The sequence below is a fragment of the Archocentrus centrarchus genome, chromosome 6 (genome assembly GCF_007364275.1).
Source record: "Archocentrus centrarchus isolate MPI-CPG fArcCen1 chromosome 6, fArcCen1, whole genome shotgun sequence".
Classification (NCBI taxonomy): Eukaryota; Metazoa; Chordata; class Actinopteri; order Cichliformes; family Cichlidae; genus Archocentrus; species Archocentrus centrarchus.
The window spans coordinates 8,120,465-8,131,775 of NC_044351.1; the positions used below are offsets into that span (position 1 = coordinate 8,120,465).

At 40.1% G+C, this 11,311-nt stretch overlaps 1 protein-coding gene across 1 annotated transcript; it reads right to left on the reverse strand.

Annotated features, from left to right (window-relative positions):
- Positions 1–1,692: 1,692 nt before the first annotated feature.
- cav2 (caveolin 2) lies at positions 1,693–6,435 on the reverse strand. The gene is made up of 3 exons (XM_030732564.1): positions 6,137–6,435; positions 5,672–5,859; positions 1,693–4,543 (listed from the first exon to the last, which is right to left on the reverse strand). The coding sequence occupies exons 1-3, from the start codon at positions 6,284–6,286 to the stop codon at positions 4,393–4,395; spliced, it is 489 nt and encodes a 162-aa protein (XP_030588424.1). The 5' UTR covers positions 6,287–6,435; the 3' UTR covers positions 1,693–4,392.
- Between the last annotated feature and the right edge of the window lie 4,876 nt (positions 6,436–11,311).

The window sequence follows — 11,311 nt, forward strand, 5'->3', positions numbered from 1 at the left end:
GTACCAGGAGAACAGTCTGACTGCATTGTGCCAAGTGTAAAGTTTGGGGGACGGGGGGTTTTGATGTGGGGTTGCTTGTCAGGAGTTGGGCTCGGCCCCTTAGTTCCAGTGAAAGGAACTCGTAATGCTTCAGCATACCAACACATTTTGAACATACTCCCAAGTTTGTGGGAACAGTTTGGGGATGTCCCCTTCCAGTTCCAACATGACTGCACACCAGTGCACAAAGTGAGGACCATAAAGACATGGATGAGCCAGTCTGGTGTGGAAGAACTTGACTGGCCTGCACAGAGTCCTGACCTCAACCCGATAATTTGGGATGAATTAGAGTGGAGACTGCAAGCCAGGCCTCCTTGTTCAACATCAGTGTCTGACCTCACAAATGCGTTTCTGGAAGAATGGTCAAATATTCCCATAAACACACTCCTAAACCTTGTGGAAAGCCTTCCCAGGCTTCCATTGTTCCACCTATGCAACATAGGACTGTATCATGAAACATCTGCATCCCTTTACGCTGCTCACAAAACCTTTATTTTTTTAACAAGTTAGTAAATAAGCAAAGGAATAAATCAGTCACTAAGTAATAAATAATTAAATAAATAAATGGCTGTGCTGGTTTTTTAATCACTGTTGGATTTCTATTAAGTTCTGGGTCAATTTAATCCATCCAGAACATCACTAACCCACTGTGGATCCTCTTGGACTTGTGCCATTCAACTCCAATTTTTTTTTCAAATACTTCATACTTCCTCACTTGATTTTCTTGCTGGCAGAAAGACTTTTTATTACCGATCATATCTACCACATAGTGGCACGAGACAACTAAATCTGTAAATACTCATATATATTCTTTCATCAAAGACTTAATATTTTGTTTTAGGTGTCACTGGCAATTAAGCTATTATGTCATACAGATATGAGGATCTGTTGATAATGACAGTATTACCAAGAGCTTAAGCAGCATGTTTGGTTGCCTTATAAAGCTTCTAAAGCTGGAGGTCAAAAGGTCAACATGATCTCATTGCAGACATTGAAAACAATGTAAGTGCATTCTGACGTCTCTTTAATTTCCCTGTAATTAAAGAACAGTGCAGTGCTCTGTTTCATGCTGGGCTGTGATTGGCTAGCTGAAACTATTTATCAGACAAAAACAGCAATGCAGGACGCAACAACTCAGCCTTTACACCAAAATGTTTTATATCAAAATCTGAATGAGTGACAGTTGAGGTTGATGATGATGGTGTTTTTGCCCTCCTGACCCTCCTGATCCTGACCCTGTCAGGCAGTGTTCCTTCCAGCCATATGTACTCTATATGGCTGTGGATGAGAAAAGTTAACATGAGAACTGTGGTTGAGTCTGTTCATTTAGTCAAAAGGGAACACAGTGAAATGAACACTGTCATCAGCATTGTCCACACACAAGGGCTACAGAATGGAAAACAAAACAAAAAAAACGACAGTTGAGGAAATAATCTGTGCAGTATCATGACTGTTAATGCCGTGCAGGCCTGCAAATCAAACTGCAAAGCCTCAGGTCATGTTCCATCAATGCACAGCTCATCTCTGTATAGGAAAGTGTGTTATGCAATCTCAGCAAAGTGATTTATGAGACCTTTCTGGCACTCACCTGCACATCCCAACCACACTCATCTCCTGTGACAAAAAGAAGAAACCACACACAGAAGAATTCCCTTGAGGAAAAAAAAAGATCTTTATTTTGGTCACGAAGGAGACATTTGCTCTTTTAAAGTCAGTGTTTCAAAATGCGACAGTCACAAAAATGAAAACCAAACTCATAAAAGTAGCATCATACCGATGAAAGTAGTTTTATTTTACTGATAGGTGGATATCATGCAGTATTATGTTCTTTTTGTCTAAGAAGAATATACTGTATAAACTGCATCAGAATTAAAAGCAGAGATGAAATACTGTGGATTAATGCTACGTGGTTATTTATTATAAACTGCCAAACGCCAATGTAGCTTTTATTTCACGTGTTTTATTGTCTTTGGAAAATCTGGATGGTCATTTCTTATAAACTTAATTGCATTCTAAAATGCCAGCTGAAATGAGACTTTTTGGGTCGTGTGTCCATTTCTGACCAACCCCATTTTACTCTCCCTAACAACAAACCACACAGCTAGCATCTAGCTTATAATGAAAGTAAGGCATCTAGTAAAGATTCAGATATTTCTTACAAGAATACAAAGGACTGCAGAAATTCAAATGAATGCAAATGTTGCTCAGTGTAAGCTGGCTGTAGCAACTGTTTATAACATCGGGCACAATGAGCTAATACAGCATCCGAGAGGTATACAGGTGTTTTAGCCTGCTGTCAAGTTCTTCATATCCCAAAGAGTAAAACCAACCAAATAAAAATGTACACTTTCTTATCCCAGGGTGCCAAACAGAGGATATGCAAAGGGGATGTATCCCCAACTGTGCATGCTTTGGTGGTGTAAGATGTGCTGAGGCTACAAACGAGATCCATATCTTGAGCCTTTCAGAAAGTCAAGAACACTAAAGCTCTGAAGATCAATCCAAATGGCAACAAATGACCTAGTGTTTCCTCAGTTGGGATCCTAATCTTGCAGTTGTATGAGAGCTGATGCAAAACTCTGAAAGCCATTTTGAATATTCAGTGTGATAACCTATCCATCCATCCATCCACCCATTGCAGGGTGGCAGGGTTCTGGAGCCTATCCCAGCTGTCACAGGTTGAGAGGCAGAGAACATCCAGCATAGATTACCAGTCCACCACAGGGCCAGAGACACAATCATCCAAACTTATTCAAGCCTACAGCCAATCTAGAATCACCAACTAACCCAGCATAGATGTTTTTGGACTGTGGGAAGACGTTGGGCACCCGAAGACACAACAACGTGCAAAGCCCATACAGAAAGGCCACAGCTGGCTGGCAAATTCAAGCCTCTCACTGCAAGGCAACAGTGCTAACCACTGTACCACTGTGCTGCCCTTTGAAAATTCCAATGCTTGTTCTTCCATTGGTCTCTCAGGTATACTAACTAAGATGCAGGTAAACTATTTTTATTACAAAACTCAGATTTCTCAGGGTGAGAAACTGGCATGAGCACGTGCCTTGCCCAAGGACATCTTGTGCTGATCTCTCGGCCATGAGTGGGTTTAAAGAACTGAATTTTTTTGATGCTCTGGGAATGAGAATGGATTTACTGGATATATCATGGTGGGGTTTGTACTTGACAGAGAACAATGCAAAAGCAAACAGAATAGACATACAATGATGTACCTGACACTCAAACCTGACTGCTACACAGTTTCTCTCACTGTCATAGTCTAAACTTTGCCTTGTGCAGCTCATTGCAAGTAGGTGCTGTCGAGGTTTTAATTTAAAATTAAATGTTATCAAAACCACTACAAAAAGGTAAAAAAATCAAATCACTCTTTCATTAATTCTGGCTGTAGAAGTATTCCAAATCCCAGCCTACTAAGACGCAATGCTACAGCAAACACAGCTTATCAAAAATGCATGTACTATAGTCTCAGCTCAGCCAAGGCTTCAGCTGAATGAAATATGGAATACCTTTATCACACTGTAGTACAGTATTTCGACACCCTTGTTTGTCAATCAAGAATTAGTTGTCCCATAAATAATAAATTAGAAAGGCCCCTCTCAGATTATGCTTCTTATGACATAGTTAAATATCAGTATAGTCCGTACATAAGCAAATGCCCATTATTATTGCTGATACAGTAAAATAAGGCTGCAAATGTGCAACAAGCTGCTGCATAGCATTTAATATTCCAATAAACTGCTCTTGAGCAAACTATTCAGTTCATTCCATTCAACTTCCAGCTGAATGCTTTATAATATATACACAATATATATAGATAAAAAGCAAAAATATTACATCTTTAAGCAAGTCAGAAACCTGTTAGCCTGAATAACAACAGATTTCACAACTCCGTCAGTCACACAGTAATGGAATGACAAACTTTTTTTGGTCACAATCAGCAAAACGACTCCATTTTTGGTGGCACACATGAGCTCTATGTAAAGATATGAGGGGTTTGTTAAGTGGCTGCAAGTAGTGTTTCTTAAATTGCTGATTTTCTCTTTTCAGTGTTATTTGACTCAGAATGCACACAGGTGTGTTTTCTGTATTTGAAACCACACGGTGCACCTGACATGCTGTGAGAATATGCAGATCAGGTAATATGTAAAGAGAATGTTTGACAAACTCAGCCCTCATGGCCAAAGTTAAAAAAAAAAAATCTACAGTTTATTACTTTGCATAAACATCATATTTCATATTTCACTTAGAGCTCATGTATCCTATTAGTCTCATTCACTCTCTTGTCAATGACTCAGTCCACCCTTACATTTCTTTCTCCTCAGGGACAGCGGAGTATCAGTTTTCTGTAGTCTTAACTTGAATGGAGGACAGGACCTTTCCCATACTGTGGAAGAGTGGTGTTACGAGAATGCCCGTTAGACTCCTCCACACTACCTGGACTGATGGTAAGAGCATCATGAAGCTCTGGATCATGGGCATCACCAGCCTGGAGAAAGAAGGTCAAAGGGTCAGTGGTGCTTTTCTAGACAAAGAGGTTTCATCACAGATTTCGATTTTAAACTAATGCTATCAGGAAGGTATTTGAGTCGTTGGTATTTATGTGACCAGTTGTTGTTATGATCTCATTTGTAAAACAGTTTGTCAAGAAAAATCTAAAAGAAGTGCATCATATCGTATTGCTGCATTTCTGCAGCTTGTTTCAGTGTATTGTGAAGCTATTTCCTCCCTTGGAAAAGCACCCCTTTGTACACTCTCCCACCCAGACATTCCTGATATACTGACCAGCTCTCCTGATGCCTACCTGTGACCGACTTTCTCCTGGCCTTATGAGCTCAGCTAGGTCAAAGGTCATGCAAAATGCATTCTACAGTGCTCCATGCACATGTAAAAAATGCCCCACTCAGGTCTGAAAATAGGCTTCGAACATGGGACATTTTTTTCCTCTCACTACCAGTGGAACGCAACATTCCTCCCAACTTTCCATAGGTTGCTCACTTCTCCACATAAAATGTCGTTTCATCAAATGTTAATAAATGGACTCTTTGGGATTTAGCTGGAAGCCCATGAGCACATTTACTTCAAAAACCTAGAAGCACCTGGCTGCTGCAGGCATATAGAGCTGGCATAAACATGGCATCATTTTCCAAATAAAAGTAAAAAAACAAACAAACTGATGACATAATGCTTCAATGATACACTGGATATGATGTGAACTGTAAAAATAACCCATGCCAGTGTTTGCCTAAAGAGCCAGAACAAATATAGAGCAGTAGTGGTTCATACTGTTGATGCAATGTTCCCACCAAGATCTAAACTTTTCATCAGGGCAAGCTAAAAATAAATATAGCAGTCATGGAAAATTTCACATTTTGTGTACCAGTTAATTTTAATGAATTGTTTATGTATTCTCTCTCTCTCTCTCTCAAAAAAACAAACAAAAAAAACTTCTACTCATCGTCTGCAAGGTTGCCTCTTCTGGGAACGAACTATTGGGACTCTAGCTTATAATGGCATCATTTTTTGCAGTGTTCACATGCTGTTTTCTGAAAATACTGCACAACACCGGGAAGTGAGGTCCCAAACAGAGCCTCGCAGCCTGAGAATAACTCCTTACCAGATGTGAACACAGCTGAGCACTCCAAAGACTATCCCGAGGATGAAAGCCACGGGCACAGCGAGTAATGTAGTCAGCAGGCGGTAAAAGATGAATTTGACCAGCTCAAAGGCGGCGTGGCTTCCAATCCACACTCTGTCAAAGCTGTGCGTGGAAATGGGCTCCGCGATGACATCTTCAAAACCCACCTGTTAGATCACACAAGTCATAGGGCAACCCATTAAAAAAAATTGAAAAAAAAAAAATCATTAACGCTATCAGGAAGGTATTTGAATGTGATGGATTAATGCGCAGACAGCGACTTCCAGGTATTCATACTGCAGATTAACGATATCACAGTCAATGCGGGCACAAAAAGCGTCCAATAAGACTGTAAAAGTCCATAACAAATAATTCAACTGGACAAGCTCCACCTTTTGTAGTTTCAACTTCAAAGAATCACCCAACACGCTGCGCAGACTTTACCTTCAAATGTGCGTTGATATCGTTTGGATCTCTGTCCGGCGACGCTGCATATACATTCCCCTTTTTCGACAGAATGGGCTCTATCGATCTGTTGAACTCATCTTCGTCCATAATTATGCTGGTGTCCAGTTTCTCCTTCTCTAAACCCATTTTGTCGAGTCGGGTCGGCAGACGGTGCAGGGAGAGCAGCTGGTTACGGTGCGCAGTGCGCCGGACTCAGCGGCACCCCGCCCCGTACGGAAGTCAGCGCAGCGTGGGGCAGAGGAGACACAACAAACCCAAAGTCACATCCCTAGACCGTTTCAACAGTTTAGTGATGAGAGACGCCTCTGTGCAGTGTACTGGTCTCGTTTCATGAGCCATTGAGTCTCAACAGTCCGCAGGGTTTAATAGGCGCTGAACAAACCAGCCTTTTATAGACATGTGATCAACCTGCAGGACTTTTCTTTTTACAGCCCACAAACTCATTTCTATGAAGTGGTTTATATGTGAAGCTTTTCTAAAATAAACAGCGATGCTTTGGAAACTATAACCACCTACATCCCATTTCTAATTCCCTCCAGGCCTTTTATTTGGTACAGGTACACCAAGATGTGGATTGCAAGAATAATTTGTAACTATAAAAGCCTGGTTATTGTTGCTATTGTGGCACAATGTTGTACCTGTTGAGTTGATTTACCACACATGTTCTTTTTTGGTTTTTGGTCTGCATAGATTTATTGCACTCTAACTCTTTCATGCTCTGAACCCACCAACCAGCCAACATTGTTAGAATAACTGCAGGTCTTTAGATGTCTAAGAGGAACCACAACAGGAAGGCATTTTCCTCAGGCAAAGGGAGGGGAATTAGTTTCTAAAGACAAAGGTTTTTGAGCCTTAAAAATTTGTATAGGGGTTAACTTTGAGTCCGTTTTTGATGTTTGTAAAGTTCCTAAATTGCAGTTAAAATATGATGGCATGGTTATGGAATCATTACACAGTAAGCACACACTCCTATGTTTTCAGGAGTGTGTAGTGGCATTTGTGTTAGTAAACGCGATATCAGGGTCAGGTTTGCTTAGACAGTTCTGTGTGGAAAAATCTGTCACATCTTCAACCCTGAGAAAATAAGAAAGTTTGAGAAAAGAAACATTTAAACCCCTCAAAAAGGCTAATATTTAAGATAAAAAAGACATGAAATTACTTTACTGTATGCCAGTAGTAGGATTATATCTCTAACATTGAGCTTTCAGGGAATCCTGAGATAGATTGGATCAACTTATCAGAGGTCTATTTAAGTTAATCATCTTGCAGCAACTGTCCACTTATTGTATTAGAAATTTCCAGCAGAAAAGTGCTGACTAAGAAGTACTGTTATGTTGTGAAACATGAGTGAAAGTGTCAAGAAAAGTCACATTTTTATTATAAGCAAAGAGCCCGTTTTAGATTGTGGCTACACTAAAGGTTATAAAGGTGAAAACCAAAAGATTTTGCAGAAACTGGATGTTCAGTGTTGTTCAATGACAGGTAAAATTTCTATTTTCTTCTTTTGTAGACAGGTACAACTTCCTCACAGATATAGAATTTGTTAAATAAAGATTGTGAGATAACAGTTTAGTCAAATAAATGTGTTTTTGCAGGTGTGAGGAGTCCTATACACTTATCTCTAGACAGAGTTGTGCTAAATACTTTTCTGTTCCAACAATATAATCAGGAGAACTCCTGTCAGAACAAGATTACTACTAGTGGCTTCTAAACCAGTTCTTGGGAGAGAAGACAAGATCAAATCTTTGATGTGGGCTGAGAAAAAACAGCAGGAAAGAGTCTTATTTACTTATGAACACATGTAAATGAGTAGTGAAAATAGCAGGCAAACAGGAGACAGAAGGATACCACAGAATGCCAAACTCACAGGAAACCAGAGTGTTGAGAACATTTATGTTTTTTTGTGTTTTGTGTTCTCTTGATACCTGCAATGAACTGATATCACCTTCACCAAGGAGAAGAAGAACTTTTTTTTCAGATACATGCTCACCCCCTTTTCTTTATTGCAGAAGGATAATAAGCTCAAGCAGCCTTTTAAAGCTCTAAAGAACCAGTTGATGACCAAATTAGACTAAAGAGTGCTGACTGTCCTGGATGCTTCTCCACAGTCATCTAACTTCAGCCCCAGTGAACAAGCCAAAAATTCCTGAAGCTCTTTGGAAAATTGACAGATCATGCTGCGAAAGCATAGATTATCAGATTTTAAGCAAACGTGTGGCATCCATGAAACACTGATGCATTAAAATAAGAGGAGTAGACAAAAGCCAAAAGACATTTCACTCAAATTGTGAAGCTGATATTATCATCTGTAGCTGGAGGTACGAATTGTATGAAATAAGCATACCTTAATAAAAGCACAGGTCTGAGCTGAAACTCCTGCAGACTGGCTTTGTCTATGCAAAAAGTTTGTCTTACAACCCCGGTTACAAAAAGTTGGGATGTGACACAAAATGTAAATAAAAACAAAATGCAATGATTTGCAAATCTCATGTCTCAAACTCAAATCCATATTTTATTCACAATTGAACATAGAAAACATCACAATGTTTCAACTGAGATGTTTTAATAGTTTATGAGAAATATGAGCTCATTTTGAATTTGATGGCAGCAACATGCCTCAAAAAAAGTGGGACAGGGCCCAGAATAGTGTAACATAGTGTAGTGTAGTGGTATTGTGTGGAATGCTGGCTTGTGCTACAGTGGTTATCCATGATCAGAAACTGAGGCTGACATCTAGTGATCGAGTTGCAAGAGATATATTATTATATATTCAGTGTGATGCTACATGAGGGTTAGGTATGGTGTGGTTTCTGCAAACAGGAACAAAAAACCATTACACTATAAATAAGGACTAAAGGTCAACATAACTGGCCTCAAACACATGTGACGCACACCAGTGTTAACAAATAAAGGATGGGCTGTTCCCAACAGCTTTCTGCACAAACCAGTTCAACACCCAGACTCTTCTACTATGAGGCCATGCTGTTTTATTAGCTGGAGTATGCAATTTAGCATTGTCTTGCAGAAATATGCAAGGCTTTCCCTGAAAAAGATGTTGTCTGGGGGGAGCATATGTTGCTCTAAAACCCGTATATACCTTTTGGCATTTATGGTGCTTTTCCAGATGTGTAGGCACTAATGCACCCTCATACCATCGGAGACGCAGGCTTTTTAAGTGAATGCTGATAACACAGAACACTTTCTTGCTTTGCCTCAGTCCATTTTAAATGAACTTTTGCCCAGCGAAGATGTGCAGCATTTCTGGATCATGTTCACATATGGCTTCTTCTTTGCACAATAGAGTTTTAACTTGCATTTTAAGATGGCACGGTGAACTGTGTGCACAAACAATGATTTCTGGAAATGTTCCTGAGCCCATGCAATGATTTCCATGACAGAATCATACCTGTTTTTAATGCAGTGCCGTTTGAGGGCCCGGAGATTATGGGCATCCAATACTGATTTTTGGCATTGTCCCCTGCACACTGGGGTTTCTCTAGATTCTCAGATTCTTCTAATGATATTATGTGCTATAGACAATGCCCCTCCAATAGTGTAGTGGTGAACACATTTGCTTGGCAAGTGAAAGGTTGCTGGTTTGATTCCAGCTGGAATCCCAAAACCCATTTAGGTTTGTGTCAGGAAGGCTATCCTGTGTAAAACCGCTAAGTCAAACATGCAGAGCTACTTGTTGTGGTGACCCCTTGTGGAAAAGGAGCAACTAAAACTAGCACTCAGCATATGCACTGCAGATAATGAGCTATTCAAAGTATTTGCAATTTTACACTGAGGAACATTAGTCTGAAACTGTTTGACAATTTGTAGATTTAGTTTTTTGTGGATTGGTTAGTTCAGTTGGTGATTCTAAATTGCCCATAGGTGTGAATGTGACCATGAATGGTTGTGTCTCAGGATAAGCGGAAGAGAATGCATGGATGGTTGGTGAACCCCTGAACTGCTTTAAGTTAACCTAATTATCTGGAAACAGTTCTTCCAGCTGTTTCTTCTTGGTACCACTTACTTTTCCAGCTTTTGTTGCCCTTGTCCCAATTTTTTGGAGATGTGTTGCTGCCATCAAACTCAAAATTAGTTAATATTTTTCGTGACATAGTAAAATGTCTAATTTTTAAACATTTGATATGTGTCTATGTTCTATTGTGAATAAATCATGGGTTACTGAGCAAACAGTGACAGACAGTGCATTCTGTTTTGATTTACATTTTACAGCATGCCAACCTTTTTGGAATTGGGATTGTACTGCAGTAGAAGGCTAACCTGTTGGTTGCCTGCACTTTGCATCTCATTTGTTAATGGGCAGGTCCAGCAACCTGCCTAATGGTGCCTTGAGGCAACTGTTGTTGTGATTTGGTGCTACATAAATAAAACTGAATTGAATTGGTGGGTAAACTAAGCAACAACATGCCTTGTTTGGAGACCTGGGCCTGGAATTCATACTGAGGGACAAAAACTTCTAGGTCAGAACAGTGAGAGACAGCACAACAGAAACACAGCAGACAAAACAAAGTGATGCTGAGTATTCAGAGCAATCAAAGTGATCCCCGACCCTGGGCACAGCGACAATATGACACCACAATCCTCATGGATTAACACACAGTGGACAGTTTTGACAGACAAGCATTCAGTGAGGGGAGGGGCTGACTGGCTGGAGGGTAAAGCAGGATCGGGGAACGGTGTTGACATGAGAGTATGTGAGTGTATGAAAGAGCAGCAGAGGAAGTTATTGTCTTTGGTTTGTATTACAGTTTGGATGCCAATGGCATGATGGGACTGTAACAAGATTTGAGTAAAAGTAACTCAGATATTTTGTGTTAAAGCAGCTTGGATGAATAAAACCAAAAATGCTCTGATTAAAAGGAAACATGACTGCCCTTTTTTTTCTTGGAGGGGGGCTTTATTTGACAGTCAGCGGTGAAGAGAGACAGGGAAGTCACGCAGGACGGGTTGCGAACCTGTGCCACTGGCATCGCCACGTGGCATGCGTGGTCACCTGCTCTTGCATTGAGCCACCCAGGCGCTCATGAGTGCCTCTTTTTTTTTAAATTTACAAATGTACTTATACAAACATTATTTGTTAAAATAGTGAATGTTCTGTGAATCAACTTATTTAACAGTTACTGATTTAATTAATTA